Below are 15,142 nucleotides of genomic sequence, written 5' to 3' on the forward strand. Positions count from 1 at the left end.
TGAAATTATGGTCAATCTGTCCATCTGGTTGCTAAATCTTCATAGAGCAACACAAAAACAAACAGGGCTAACAACCAGGATTCAAACCCAGGACCTTCTTTCTTTACCCAATACTCATAAAAGCTGTGGCACTGGTGTGTATTTATAGTTGTATTATATCTTCACATAGATAAATGTTTATGTCTTTGCTTGATAAAATATTTAATTTAAGTTCTAACTGACTTTCTTTCCATGCAGGCTGGCTGTGGTATTATTCACATCTCTCTAGTAAAGGATTCTCCCTGTGAGTGACTGGTGGTTTTATTTCCCCAGGTGTTCTCTGAGTCCAGCAGGTGTAGAGATGAAGTCTGTGTTGTATTAAATATATTCTCTGAGGTACAGACTCTCTCTACATGCCTCTACAATCTGCTTGCAGCTGCAGTTCTGCACCAGAACTCCTGTGTTTTATGGCTGCACAGTATATTGCTGAATTTTCTGTTTCAGTGATGCTTTAAATTGGCCACAGAGTGCTTTAGCTTCTCACAACTGCTGGTGTGTGTGTGCGTGTTTGTGTGTCTTGCTAAAGTATTCATAGCCAGTGAACTTTTCCATCTTTTGACACATTACAACCACAAACCTCTATGTGTTTTATGATTTTATATGGTAGACTAAAGCAAAGCAACATCATATCTGTGAAACAGAAGGAAAGTGATACTTGATTTTTAAAGTTAAATTTGCATTTGTATTCAATACCTTTTACTTTGACATCAGAAGTCCCCCAAATAGTAAATAGACTTTGCCTCAATGTAATCTAAGGGTAATTTCAGTGGGTAGACTAGTTGTCTTGCAATTGGAAGATTGCAGGTTTGATTCTAACTTCTGGATGTAAATGTGGGCAATGCACCTAACCCCAAGTAGCCCATAAATGTGTTCACATTTGTAGGCTAAAGTTATTTTAGTGGTCAGTTTGACTGAAAAAGCATGTAAATGCATTCCATTTACCACTGAATCGAAACTCAACATAAATCCAGCTGTTCTGTGAAGGCCTGAGAGGTTTGTTAATGAACAACCAGCAAGTTGTGGAGAAGTTTAAAGCATTGTTAGGCTATAAAGCAACCCCAGGTCTGAACATGTCCTAAAGCAATGTTCAATTCACCATCAATAGAGAGTATATGTCTGTGTATATACTCTGTCAGGCCAGGCAAGGGTAGCATTAAATCAGAGAAGCAGCAAAGAGCCCTATAGAAGAAGACGGGGCTCTTTTTAAGTTTCACGCTGCTTGAAGCAGTAGTAAACTTGAAAAGGTAGCCAAAGATTCACTCTCCAGCAGGGCAATAACCCTAAAGGTACAACCAGATATAAAATGGAGTGGTTCAATGCAATGTGTTAAAGTACAGACCAAACCACAACTTAAAATCTGATGCAGTTGCTTTCCTTCCAATCAGATCAAACTTAAGCCATTGTGTTAGGAGAAATTCATACAAAAGTTTAGCCTTCAAAATGCTCCAAACATACCCCCAAAGAAGGGATAAATACAAATACAAGCCACACTTGTTGGATATTTATTTTCTTCCTGTTTACAATTTTGTGCAACTTTATGCTGTCCTAGCCCATAAATTCCAAAATAATACATTGGAGTTTGTGGCTGTAACATGACGAAGAGTTAAAGACTTCAAGTTGTATGAATATTTTGTGCAGGGCACTCTAGTATCTGTGCATTTAAATATGTCTTTTGGTACTTTGTCCTTTAATACAACAAACAAAACAGTGTTTTGATACCAAGTTCTGACAATCAAAAGTTCCTGAGCCACTTCCAGCCAGGCAAATATTAACATATTTTGGATTAAGTTGTCTCTGTATATCAACGTCGAGGACACAGCTTAATATTTATTTACATATTTAAACAGCTACATTGTGTTTTTTTAAAAAAAAAAAAAAAATTCTTGTACAAAAAAAAACACTTTTAGAGGAAAATGAAATGGTGTATGTGGATGTTAAATGCCAAAATGTCATTTCAAATAAATAAAAAAATTGTCAGAAGGACAAATAAAACCTGCAAATCCACAAGTAAAACATCATTTTGGGAAATTTAGTGATCTGATCATTGTAACAAACAGCCTTTGTTTCCTCCTCAGTGATGATAGTGACGTAAATAGAGGTTTTTGAGCACCTCCTCGCTGAACTGGTAGGTGAGCTTCTTCTTCACTTTTTTAATCTCTCCTGTTTTGCCATAGTTCCTCAAGGCTCTGGCCATTTTTTGGTAGGTCATTTTTTTGCGATTTCCCTTCTGGATCCCCCAGTGGGTCGCCAGAGCCTCTTTGTGTTTGGTGGAAAACTGGAAGATGCCCTTGTCCTGGTCCACCCACCAGATGCTGTCGCTCATGTCGCCCTTTCTGAGCAGGTCCAGGAGGAACTGGTACAGGCGGATTTTCTTCTTGTTGCCTGGAATGGGAAATCACATTGTTGTTTATTAAGATTTCAGTAAAGGGGAAAAAATAAGATCATTATTATGTCAAACATTTGCACATTTGTACCTGGGTCTTTCCTGAATGAGCAGTTGTAAACTTCATACTCATCCTCCCCCTCTGACACTTGCAGCGGGGGACTGACGGCTCTCTGGTCCTCCTCTGAGTAGTAACGCCGAGGTGAGGCCAGGGTTGGGTACTGGTAGCAGAGGGATGGGGTGTAATATGGGATCTTTAGGGGAAATTTAAAGCATTTCAGAAAGCCGCTTTTTGAAAGTAGGTTTTGCAATCACGCAATGTCTGATTTTTTTTTTTGCTTAAACACAGCTATTGTCCTAAAAGAGGAAGTTGCTCTGCCAAAATAGATTCCAGTGCTCAGCAACAACACGTGGTGTGGATGACATTTCAGTGAAAATGTCCCAGGCTTTCCACAACATGGAGGGCGGTTGTTGAAATCACAGTCAAGAGTCATTATTGTTTTTATGAAAATAACTTTGGATTATTTTTAGTTTATAGTTGTAGCTAATTCTAAAACCAGAGTAACAGCTGGCATAAGGTGCTTTGGTCAGTTAAAAAAACAATAACTGTTGTGAGAGCTCAACATTTTAAAAACATAAGAAACATAAAACATTTCTGGCTGATCTGTTATTTTTGTGTCAACCGTACGTTTGCACAGACAAACTCACTTGTGATGACAGGGTGAGCGGAGCCAGTGGCGTCTCCAGGTGAAGGTGCAGAGACTCGTTGCTGAGGGGGAACGGCTGAATGAGCTGCTGAGGAGACACGGCCTGCAGCTCCGTCAGGTGATTCACGGGGGAACCCTCAAAGTCTGCCGGCTGGACCCGGTCAGAGTGGAACGGCCATCTGTGGTCTGACAAGTGAGGGGTGTTAAAGCTGATGAATTATCATCTTATTAAAGCAGTAAATCCCATATTCTCACCTTCGTAAATCTCCCCCACGTTCAGGTAGGGGTACAGGTCAACAGGCGGTCGATAAGTCTCCGGCTCATGTGGAATAGCATCCTCGGATGCCTGTTTGAGATTTTAAAATATATTTATTTCCCAATCAGATATATACTACTGCTTAGACAATTAAAAAAAACAAAACTTCTCAACATATTTGGATTAAACATCACTGGCTAAATTATAAACATACATCCCTGTAAAGCGCACACAAAGATAAAAATCAGGTTTACTAATCAGTATGTTTAACTTTGTGTCCTAAACCTGTAAAACAATCAGTGAAATCCCTCCAGCCTCCCTCTTTCATCTGAACTCTGACCAAACGCTCATCTCTCCATTTAACTGAAATAAAGCTATAAAATAGAAGCACTTACAGACGTTATGACAAAGCCATCCATCATGTAAACAAGGCAGCATGAGAGTCTTGACTTTTACAGCTTGTGATAAAAGTTGTGTTTTTCCTATTGCTACACTGAGAAACACGCAATGTCGGCTTCAGCAGGCAAAAATGGGAACTGAAAGTGAGAAATCAGCTAAGCTGGACCCTATGCAGGCCACATTCATAACACCCAGTTGTCAAACTCATATGATCACCTAGTTCCTGATGGCCACTGATTGGTTTTAAATGCATTTCCTGCAGTTTTTTAAAAGTTCAGACATACAGCAAAGCAGGTACAAACCTGTTCACTGTTTGATTAGGTGCATGAAAATGTACATTTGTTATTGTACCTTAAATAAAACGGATTTGCAACTCTTTGTGAATAGTAGATCTACTTGTGCTGTGATGTGATTACATTTTAATAAAGCATAACGTTTTCAAACTGGTTTTATAAGTGAGCAGGAAAATCTGCTTCATGAAATGAGCTGATCACACACAGATTTAATGGCAGTCTTACCTCAGTATGATTAATTCATGTAGGATTTTTTAAAAATTATTATTTTAAGCATAGTGCTCTCAGGAGCTGAAACCAAAAGCGAAGTTTGGATCCTCGCTGGTTCCCCTTTTAGTTTGGCATTCTGGTTTCAATAGAGGAAGTTCTGACCATGAGAATGAAACCAGTGAAAACATGACTGAAATGGTCTGAGGCTCCGTGTTCCTTTGAGTCCCTTTTCCAAGCAAGCTGGAGGGCAGAGGGGGGGCTGCTAACATGCAAATAAAAAGAGGAACTACTTATGTGCAGTAAAAAATATGAGCGGTGTCATTTAAATCATAAACTGAGTAGCATAGGTGCTGTATCTTTTACATGTACAATCGTTTTTAGGGGAATAAAAAAAAGATAATAACTTTGATAAAAATTAAGATATAAAGATAAAGATAAATAAGATAAATAAAGAAATAAAGATAAAAAGATAAGGCTTTGTGATGTTAGAAGAGAAGTGCAGGTTTTCCTTCAGGCAATCAGGTGAACTGGTGGCAGATCAGCAACGTTTTTTTTTAATGCAAAACAAGAATCCCAGAGAGGCTGAGTCGAATCAGATGTCACAACTAGGAGGTGTTTTCCTCATTAGAGAGGCTGCATGAGACAATCGGTCCAAGTTTTCATTTATAATAATCTTGGAATTCTACTATTTGAGCTACACAAGATAATTTGTTAACATAACATATTTTTAATGACATTTATAAGTAGCATTTATTCATAAGAAACATGTTTCATGCTAGTTAAAATTTGATCAGATGTCTAAAAACAGGATCCAGACGTGCTGACATCTTTTCTGGTTAGTATGAGAAAAAATGGAAAAAAAAAAGAAGCACCTTTTCTTGTCTTGTTATTTTTGCTAATTCTATATATATATTAATTCTATATATATATATATATATATATATATATATATATATATATATATATATATATATATATATATATATATATATATATATATATATATATATATATATTCCCTTTTCAAAATATTTTTTTAAAATGTGAAATATTTTTCAGAAATATTTCAACAATATTGACATATTTTTCAAATATTTTACAAATATTAGAAAAATACAACTAAATAATGTATACAAGTAAGAAAGGGAAAACATCGATTTTAAAAAATGTTGCTTCACTTATGACCATGTCTAAAATAGTAAAAATACAAATCAGGACCCACTTTGAGTGGGGAATATATTCGTAACAATCAGCAACATTAATCAACTTCAGCAACTTATCAGTTTTCTTACCAAAACTGCATGAAGGAGACACAACCAAAAAACTTTCAGTTTGAGTAAAATCTGGGTTTTGATTGGATCATAAATGAATACCTCCAGCACAGTACCCCATGAGAAGCTTAAATGGTTTTATGTTGTTTTATAACCTCCCCATGTTTTACACTTCCTCACAACGTTTCCGGTCTGCTTACTGTTTGTTCGCTATTCGCTATATTGTTCTTCAACAAGACTGAGGGTCTCAAAGCACAAAGCACTAGCTGTGTTCACACTGAGACTTAGATGACTTCAGAAAGCAGTCGGTTATAATTCGTGAATGCCTTAAAGTGAATGTGCAAGACACTTTCTGTCTAGAGTGGAAAAAGTTTAAAGGCAGGTCTTGGGATACTTTGGCATTTATGGTCATACATTAAATATCACCAATACCGCCCTTTGGCTTTAAATGCCTAACAGTGTTTCTCACCTGATCTACAGAAAGACCCAGACAGTTATTTGTACAGCTGTGCTGGAATGGAAATTTACCAGAAGCAATCTATTGGATGTGATGAAACCGCTTCCTGTACATTACACAAAGGAAGCAAGGCCAGCTTGCGGGGGCTTAATATGGTCTGCCTTTCAGTGTTTTACTACTTGAGACAGCAGCGGCTGTTTTTATTCAAGAGACGGTCCATTAAAGGGAGGAGGCAGGATGCATCCTCTTGAGTGGCTCTGGCAGGCTCTGGAGATCTCTTCCTACACATGATGGTCCTCGGTGCAGTAAGTGCAGCTCTGGGGCGACTGTTTCCAAATACTCGCTCTGTCTCCATCTGCTGGAAAGAGCTGCTGGACGCGACCAGTATCCGGGATACACCGAGTTCAGATGCATAAAGGAGACTCAACCAAAACAGCGGATCGAGGCCCCGGTTTTTTTTTTTTTTTTTGGTTTTTGGTTTTAATCTTCCTCCAAAAATATTTGGTTCATTTAGGTGGTCGGAATTTGGGAGAAATGAGGGCTTGTGTCCTGCATCCACCTTTCGGATTTGGACATATCGCTGAATTTGCTCCACACCGCAGCCAGTGAAAGCAGCAGCATCCAGGAGCCAGAGTTGCCCCTCCACCACCACCCGGTGAAACCGTCACGGCGCCGAGGCCAGAAGCGCATGGAAACATGGCTGCTATGAGGACTTTAACCGTGGCGGGGCTGTTTTTGGCGTTCTGCGCGCTGGGGCTGATAGCCGTGGCGATAAGCACCGACAGCTGGTACGAGACGGACGCCAGGCGGCACCGGGAGCGCTGCAAGAATTACTCAAACAAAAGAAACGACCCGGGCTACATCTACATCTCCAACAACAACCTCCCGCTCCGCATGCTGCCGAGGGAGAAACACGCAGAGAGGAAGGGCGATATTCTGCTGCGGGCCAAGAGGCACTTCTTGCCTCCCGCCTCCGCCATGGAGTCCCTCTGCAGTCGGCACTTCAACTCCACCATCACCGGGCTGTGGAGAAAGTGCCACCGGGAAGGATTCGACCTGGAGACGGAGGATTTGATCTTTAAAGGTCTGAATGTTTATTTGATGTTTAATGGTGTTGAATTGATCGTTTGGGTTGTGTGTATGAGCGACGCTGCGCTGTCCAAGGTGCTGATGCTGCGCACAGACCGTCAAGGCCTCTACGCGGCAACATGGAGTACAGTTACAATGCAATCGAGCTTTGTGTTTTCTTTTTTTTCCCCCAAGCGCGAAAGGGTGAGCTGTAGTAACAGGAGCTGGGAGATGCGTACGGAAAAGCTTACTGTACAACAGAGTGGGTGGATAGATGGGTGGGTGGTGGTGGAAGAGATGGGAAGGATGGGGGAGGGTGGTGGGGTTGGTAGCTGTTTTGTGGCGACGGAAAGAAGGGGGTGGCAGCAGAGAGCCGTGTGATATCCTTCCCGTCTGATCTGAGCGCTAATGCGAGTCGTCCTCTTTGTGTTGTTTACATTCTCAGGATTGGTTCCGCGCTGCACACCCATAAAATACTACTACTCTTCTGCAGCGCTGCCTAGAAACCTGCCAATAAATCTGACGAAGACTATCAGGCAGGATGAGTGGCACGCACTCCGTGAGTAGACACCACATTTGATTGATTTATTTATTTTTTGTTGTATTACTCTGATTACGTGTAAAAAAAAGAGGTTGCACCGCCTTAAAAACCCTGTGTCTTTTTCAGACCTCCAGAGGATGACTGCCAGTTTCATCGGCATGGCCATATCCATCATCCTGTTCGGCTGGATCATAGGCGTGTTGGGCTGCTGTCAGGAGCATGATCTGATGCAGTATGTGGCTGGACTCCTCTTCCTCATGGGAGGTAAGATAGTCCTGCCCTGGCTCACCACACAGGGGCAGTGTGGTCTCTGCTAATGAGGGTGCTTTTAAATGTCTCATCCGCTGCACTGGCCTCGTTTCCCATCAGAAACGATATGTGGGCGAATCCACCATGTTGTGAGTGGCAAGTTAATTTAGAAGACGCACGTATACGAAGAACCCACCCCCCAAATAAAGTTCAATTAATTTGGATAAATATGTTTTATTTACAGTAATAAATGTGCATCTATATCCCTTGTGATAGGAATAATTGAGATACAAATGGATGATAACTGCAAATCAATGTAAGATGGAACAATCACTGTGAATCAATAAAATAAAATTAAAGTGACTTTAATTTAATTTGTAATTTGTTAGGAAGGAGTAACGAAGGAAACTGAAAGTAGTTCCTTCAAATTTTAAAATAGCTAGGTAGCTATATCTAGCTCCCTAGCTACCTCGCTATATCTACCTTGATAGATAGATAGATAGATAGATAGATAGATAGAAAGATAGATAGATAGATAGATAGATAGATAGATAGATAGATAGATAGTCAGTCTGAAACACATACAGCTACATAACAGGATATCAACAAGGCAGTGTACTGAAGACTGTGTCCAGGTTATTAGGTAAATTAGCCAGTAAGTTATAGAGTTTTAAAAACATATTAAGAGATGGTGATTGAAAAGAACTTGTAAAAGTAGCTGGTTTGATCATTTTAAACCCTTGAAGGCTTATCAAAGTTGCACCTTAGACGTAAAAAAGCTTCACAGTATCACAACCCAGCCACATAGCTCAACCCTAAACGTCGAGCTATGTGGCTCTCATGTCATATCTACTCTTCTATATCTACGAAACTGTTTTGTAATCATGTCTAACTTGTTTTGTTTTGCCCTCCATCAGGGACATGCTGCATAATCTCCCTCTGCACATGCGTGGCTGGGATCAACTTCGAACTGTCCCGCTATCCCCGCTACATGTTTGGTATACCAGAGGATATCAGTCACGGTTACGGCTGGTCCATGTTTTGCGCTTGGGGTGGACTGGGCCTCACATTGCTGGCAGGCTTCCTGTGCACGCTGGCTCCTTCCCTCTACCCCCCACACACCCCTGTGGCTCACAAGCCCAGACAGGAGAACGGCTGCGTGTGACGGGCCGTGACCACCCAAACAGACGCCTGTCTCATCCTGAAACAGTTTCTGAGCCTCGCTCCGCAGACAGTTTCATCCGGGGTCACTGAGCGCCTTCAGACAGAGAAAAAACACAGGCTCCCAGACAGACAAAAATGACACAGAGGTGACATTTGCCTGAAGCTTAGTTCCTCTGGTGCTTTTTTTCCCGAACGAACTCTTATGTGTCATTGCTTGCTCTACAAGAGGGGGACATCATCATTTCTTCCTATAAATTCTGCTAGATTGAGAAGAAGAAAAAGAGAAAAAGAAAAACTGGCAGAAACTCAATAGCAGAACTTTGAAACAAACTGTATTGAAGAGAAAATTATTGATGTGCATCATCACATTTCAAAGGGCAACTGTGTATCATTATGTACCCATTCAAAACTATAAATATGTATATGTACTTTTTGAACTGTATGTATGCAGATGCATTTGTGTTTATTCAAGGAAAAATATGAGCATTAAGACCAAACAGTGTTTGAGGGAAATGTTTTGTTTGTTCTCGAGGTCTTACCTTCACCAAGATATTTTTGGAAAAAATAAAACAGCCATTCAAAACTAATAAACTGACATATAAATGTTTTTATAGATGACGTTTAAACTGACGTGGGTTCACTGATCTCTCAGCAGGCAGAGAAACGGCAGCTTAAATTTCTCTTAACTGCTTACATGTGCAAATCCAAGCAGCCAGAACACGACATGAATCAGAAAACTAAACTGAATTATAAACTTTTCCCAAAAACGACAGAAACAAGCGGAGAAGCAATTTTTAGCTGTCAGTTAGAGGTAAACAAACTCCACTGAAACGTATAATACGATTAAAGCCAGTTGTATTCATCAGACTCTCTTCTATCTTAGATCACAAAGAAATTAAAATCAGTATTTTTAAAACAAATGCTTCACTCAGGTTTTTCATGTCTTCATGGTTCACTGCCTACAGAACAAAACAAACAAAATAAGTAATTAAATACATTTTTAAAAAATAAATAAAAAAAAACAATCAGGTAAAAAGGCAATTTATAATTTTTATTTGTCTAACTTTTGACTCCGTCCATCCGTCTCTCCATTCATCCATAAATTCATCCATCCATCATATGGATGGATGGATACCTTTTATGGAAATGTAATGTTTTCAGGAACAGCCAGGATAGAATGTATTTCTGGATTTGTTTCATTCTTATTTTAATCTTAAAATGAATTGTCTTAAAGTTAAATTGGACTTTAGTTCTGCTGTCAACTAACATATCCTAAAGATCCAAGATGATGTTTAAAAAAGTGGATTAATTTCTGCACTTTCATTATTACACATGCTGGTAAATGAAACGTGGTCACAGCTGACTCTGCTGAGTGAAAACAGCAGGGCTACTAATTCACAATATATTTAGCAATTATTTATGACAGAAACACAAGTTCTCTTGAAGGTTTTTTTTCCCAGTGCAGAGAGGAAGGGGTCAAAGTTTTCTCAGGTCAACTCGGTGCTACATTCCTGACCTTTCTTTGTTTATCCTGAAAATATGTTTTACTGGGAAGCAGTCTGCTCTCTTTAAACACACCCTGCTGTTTTGAGCCTCCACACAAAAACCCACTAAATGCACAAAACAAAAACGTCAATTTGAGTCAAAACAGAAAAAGTGAACAAAAAAAAGCCTGGATATTTAAGAACAGCTGCAACCCGCTATACCTTAATCTTACACTGTGGAAAATTTACCCTTATTTTTCAGTCAAATCTTCTGAGCCCTGTGCGGTGCCTCTGGAAATTAAGAGCAGTGCAGACATATAGGGTTTCTGTACACACAAAGCTCCTGCAGTTCAGGTTTTTTTTTTTTTGACGATGCCGGTTAGCCATGTGCTGAGCTACAGAGAGCTGTTTTAGAAAGGGGGTCCCCCAGGGGAAGCTGGACTGTGAGGAAAACCAGACAGAGGAAATCACACCCAGTGTCAGCCCATCTGGCCGCCCTCAAATCTGCAGAAAGCATCGCTGGTGAAGAGTGGGCGCACGCTTCTGGCAGCTCGTTTGTGGTTTTTTGTTGTTGTTGTTGTTGTTTTTTGCAGATGCTGGGTGGAGCGAGTGAATTTTATACAGTAATTAAACAATTTACAGATTACAGAAGGCTTTGAAAATCTGGAGATTTGGGGATCACAGACGCAAACAGGCTGTAAACTATTTTTTTCCATTTCTAGGGCAGACAGTATGTCTAAAATGAGAACTTATTTTTAAGCTGAAAATAACAACAGGAGCAAACTGGGTTTTGTTCATTGTTCTATTTGCAGTAAACTGGCCTTATCTGGAAGTGTTCAGAAGTTTACCACAGTAATATTTCACATGATCCATGAACTGCATGTGACAGATAAACGAGCAGACAATAGCGACAGTGGCTGCTTTGGAGCAAACATGTTTCATACTCCGGCAGATTACTTCCAGATGGTTCGCAGGAGGCAGCGACAGACTTTAGACGCCCATTAACCAGGTCCAATTTGAAGGGACAGTCGAGTCTGCCACTCATGTGGTGCCAGGAATAACTGTAGTGACATAATGTTTGAACGGAAAGCGAGGGGACAGTTTATGCAAAATTCACAGTTCAAAGAAAAAGGGAGATTTACAGCAGAATGCCTGAGGGCAATGGAAAGGCATGAAAAAATAATCATGACATGCAGACCGAAACACAGATGGATGCAGGGCCGGCGTGAGGTTGCATGAGGCCCGAGAAATGTATCTGGGACACCCACACACAGCTTTAGTCCATCAGTGTAATAATTATGCACTCTGGAGAGTTGGGAAGACCAGTGTTTGTTTTCATTAAAACCACAGAGGAAAAAAAATAAATAAAAATGCCATTACTTATTGATCTGTAGCGAAAAGGGTGTGCCTGGAATGTGACACCAACTCTAAAATAAGCAGTGGAGATGGTTAAATTAGCTTCATAATGAGATCCTGTTCACATTACCTCTTAGATTATAAAGATTGTCTTTAGTGCAAGTGCATTTAAGCAAAGTGGGATATTATAAAATTAAAGCATTAATTTTTGCTAATTTTGAGGATTGTGTCTTACAACTCATGAAAACCAAAAATTCATTTTCTCAGAAAATGTAGCTATTACATAAGATATAACAAAAATTGTTTGTTGAATAAATGTTGTTATGGCTTTCTTAGTCTTGGAGGAGAATGCTGAGTTGACAGTTAAGCAGACAGTCATTCACATGCAAGAGAAGAATGATGGAAAGTTTAGTGGAATAAAAAAGTGTGTGCAAGCCAAAGTGAGAACTTTAGTCTTAATAGTTGGAAGTTCTATGAAGGACCTGAACTACAACTGCTGCATTCATTGAATAAAGTCACTAACATAAGAAGTGCCTGAAGCTGGGAGAAAAAGCACCGGATTGCTGCTTAGTGGTCCAGTTAATTCTTTCCAGATGAACGTGACTTTTAAAGGTCAGAGTCTAGAGCATGAGTAGACAGGGATGGAATCCAAGTTGCTTGAGGTCTAGATTGAAGTTTGCATAATGAATGAGGATTTAGGGAATCATGTCTTCTTCTGGTATTGGTGACATCACTCGTCCAGACGATGATGGTTTGGACATCAGATCCGAAAGTCAGCGCAGGTTGTTGTAGAGAATTTTAGGTTTTTCTCTGCTGACAATTTAACTTTGACTGGTCCACAGTACCTGCTTCAATGACAATAACGTCATTGTGAACGATTGATAAACTAACTGGCCTGACAGTAATCCAACTAAGAAACTAAGGAGAATTGCTAAGAGAAAGACGAGACACCAGAACCAACACTGCACATAAAATGTGGCTGCTTTAAAGCAAACTTTAAACTACTAAGCATTATATGGATGTGATTTTCACACCTTTCTGTTTTAATTTTTTTTATCAACAAAAATATATATTTATATGAGATTCACTGTTTGAATCACTGAAATTATATATTTTGAGATGCGCCCATCTACTGATGCCTTTGTAAAACTTCCCGTACTCAAGTTCTGTAAAATGTACTCTGACTCTGGCCTGCTCTTCAACCTGACTGCAACAAAAGGGGAAATTCATTGTTACGAAATAGATATTTATTCAATGAACTATCAACAACGTTCAAATAATACAGATTGACATTAATAATTCTGACTGAATAAAGCCCTAGGTGGTGGCACAGCCATACTTTATCCACCCATTGCTTTTCCCACTCCTGTCTTAGAGGAATGTGTTGATATTTTTGTTACAGCTCCCCGCATAGCTCCGCGGAACGAGAACACCCAAAAGGTCAGGGTGAAATACTTCAGAGGCATATTCATAAACCACAGTACACTTTAAAGTTGCTTGATGAACTGGTTCTTTTATATTACTCACTGTCTCCCAAGCACATTCATGAGCCCACATTGAGGAACTCAGTCTTCAGGCGGCTCAGTCTGGTGCCATGGCTGCGGATGATGAGAGACAGCAGCTCATGTCTGTCTCTGAGTCCCTGAGAGATGTCGGTGGTTTCCCTCAGAGCGCCTCTGATGTCGCTCACTTGCTTCACCACGTAGCCGTTCAGCTGCTCTTCCTCCCTCAGCTCAGTCTCTTGACTTTGCTTAAACTTCACCTCCAGCTCCACCAGCGATTTGTCCACGCTGGAGAAGGCCTCGCCGATCTGGGAGATCTCCTTCAGAAGGAACTTCCCGTAGCTGTCCTCTCCGTCCAGGTCGTGCGCCACGGCGCGGCCGATGCCCTCCAGCAGCCGCGCCGCGTCCTCCGCCTGCAGCTTGGTGATGATGAAGTCGTCGCGCACCGCGGCGTCGCTCTCCTCCGCGGCCGCGCACGGAACCACGTTGGAGAACTTGAACAGCATCTGGCAGTGCTCCGGGTCGACAGTCTCCTCATAATCCCCGTCCGGGACGAAGAAGTGATGGAAGGTGCCGTTGGAGATCTCCGGCTGGAGGGGCCCGTCGTAGACCGCCGAGGACAGGGGCCACGACGCGAGCAGGATGAGCAGCAGCGGGACGGGATCCATCCTGCACCTTCCGTCTCTGTTCGGCGAGCTGCATCTGGACGGGCAGCCGGATCTGGAGCACAGTTTTCATCCCGACTCAAGTTACACAGTCATTCCCACTTCACATAAAAGACAGACTGCCTCTTTCAGTGAGTGGGGCCCCGGTGGCCCCTAATTCACGCACACGCATATTTTCACCGCTAATTATTTTGCTGTCCTTTTAATGTCTCATATATCAGAACAGAGACTTCTTCTTTGTTTGTTTTTTTTCAATTAGTGTATGGAAGTACATAGATAGACTGACAGTCTGTTCAGTTTGTATAACCCAACCCTGGACTGAGGTGGACAAAGCACTCGACTCTAGTACTTGAGTAAAAGTATTGATATGGTCAAATCCTGCTCAGTTACAAGTGAAAAGTTTACTCTAATTAAACTTTTAAAAATACTAAAGTAGCGTAGCGTGTGGCTAATTGCATTTCAGGAAAGAAAAAACAGCAACAGAAGCCTACAAAGCTACGCTGAGCTAAAGGAACGAGTAAGACAGGCTTTGTTGACAGTATTATATTTGTTTTTGAAATGGAGTGGAGTGAAAGTTGTAAGATCCTCAAAAATAAATACTCAAGTAAAGATACTCAGAAATGTACTTAAGTACAGCCTTCAAGTAAATGTACTGTCCACCACTGCTACTGGAGACAGATACCAGCTCCCCTGCAATCCTTCACATACAAGAGGTTATAACCAATGGATGGATGTTTTAAGAGAAACATAGTATTTTGTTAAAGTATGATGTTGTTAAAACGTTTTTACCCCCCCAGAGATTACTTTGTACTTTTTTTTATTTTGCCACACTCTAGTGTCTCTGATAGAGAGGCATTGATCCACTTTTTTCACTTTCAATACCGATGCAGATGTCTGAGGTTTAGTATCGGCCAATATCGATCCGATTAGATAAAAAAAACAGCCATAAACAGAACTTAAATGACTTAAAATGTTTCCTTTTTGAAAACACAGACATAAATGTACTGAATTATAAATTTATTTGACAACTCTGCACCAGTGTGATTAATGAAATTGAATAAAAATATATGGTAATTTGGCATTTAACAAGGAGGTAGT

At 40.5% G+C, this 15,142-nt stretch overlaps 3 protein-coding genes across 4 annotated transcripts; 1 reads left to right on the plus strand and 2 right to left on the minus strand.

Annotated features, from left to right (window-relative positions):
* Nucleotides 1-1,518: 1,518 nt before the first annotated feature.
* Nucleotides 1,519-3,958, minus strand: spi1a (Spi-1 proto-oncogene a). 2 transcript variants are annotated; one of them, XM_032577512.1, is made up of 5 exons: nucleotides 3,781-3,958; nucleotides 3,385-3,475; nucleotides 3,131-3,315; nucleotides 2,514-2,643; nucleotides 1,519-2,421 (listed from the first exon to the last, which is right to left on the minus strand). In XM_032577512.1, exons 1-5 carry the CDS (start codon nucleotides 3,805-3,807, stop codon nucleotides 2,111-2,113), a joined length of 744 nt encoding a protein of 247 aa, XP_032433403.1. In that variant the 5' UTR covers nucleotides 3,808-3,958; the 3' UTR covers nucleotides 1,519-2,110. The 2 variants fall into 2 exon arrangements, with proteins under 2 accessions (XP_032433403.1, XP_032433397.1); XM_032577506.1 differs by having other exon boundaries at nucleotides 2,514-2,676; nucleotides 3,781-3,957.
* A 2,753-nt stretch (nucleotides 3,959-6,711) lies between these two features.
* On the plus strand, nucleotides 6,712-9,655 carry tmem276a (transmembrane protein 276a). Its single transcript, XM_032549183.1, has 4 exons — nucleotides 6,712-7,099; nucleotides 7,529-7,642; nucleotides 7,751-7,888; nucleotides 8,791-9,655. The coding sequence occupies exons 1-4, from the start codon at nucleotides 6,712-6,714 to the stop codon at nucleotides 9,036-9,038; spliced, it is 888 nt and encodes a 295-aa protein (XP_032405074.1). The 3' UTR covers nucleotides 9,039-9,655.
* A 3,451-nt stretch (nucleotides 9,656-13,106) lies between these two features.
* On the minus strand, nucleotides 13,107-14,333 carry fibina (fin bud initiation factor a). The gene has a single exon (XM_032549195.1). It carries the CDS (start codon nucleotides 14,045-14,047, stop codon nucleotides 13,421-13,423), a length of 627 nt encoding a protein of 208 aa, XP_032405086.1. The 5' UTR covers nucleotides 14,048-14,333; the 3' UTR covers nucleotides 13,107-13,420.
* Between the last annotated feature and the right edge of the window lie 809 nt (nucleotides 14,334-15,142).

This window comes from Xiphophorus hellerii, chromosome 2 (genome assembly GCF_003331165.1).
Source record: "Xiphophorus hellerii strain 12219 chromosome 2, Xiphophorus_hellerii-4.1, whole genome shotgun sequence".
Taxonomy (NCBI): Eukaryota; Metazoa; Chordata; class Actinopteri; order Cyprinodontiformes; family Poeciliidae; genus Xiphophorus; species Xiphophorus hellerii.

Coding starts and splice junctions, on each gene's coding strand:
- spi1a (XM_032577506.1), bottom strand. CDS start 3,807: ATGATGGATGGCTTTGTCATAACGTCT. Junction 3,476..3,780: donor ATGGCTTTGTCATAACGTCT/GTAAGTGCTTCT, acceptor AATCTCAAACAG/GCATCCGAGGATGCTATTCC. Junction 3,316..3,384: donor CGTGGGGGAGATTTACGAAG/GTGAGAATATGG, acceptor CTCACTTGTCAG/ACCACAGATGGCCGTTCCAC.
- tmem276a (XM_032549183.1), top strand. CDS start 6,712: ATGGCTGCTATGAGGACTTTAACCGTGGCGGGGCTGTTTTTGGCGTTC. Junction 7,643..7,750: donor GGATGAGTGGCACGCACTCC/GTGAGTAGACAC, acceptor TGTCTTTTTCAG/ACCTCCAGAGGATGACTGCC. Junction 7,889..8,790: donor ACTCCTCTTCCTCATGGGAG/GTAAGATAGTCC, acceptor GCCCTCCATCAG/GGACATGCTGCATAATCTCC.
- fibina (XM_032549195.1), bottom strand. CDS start 14,047: ATGGATCCCGTCCCGCTGCTGCTCATCCTGCTCGCGTCGTGGCCCCTG.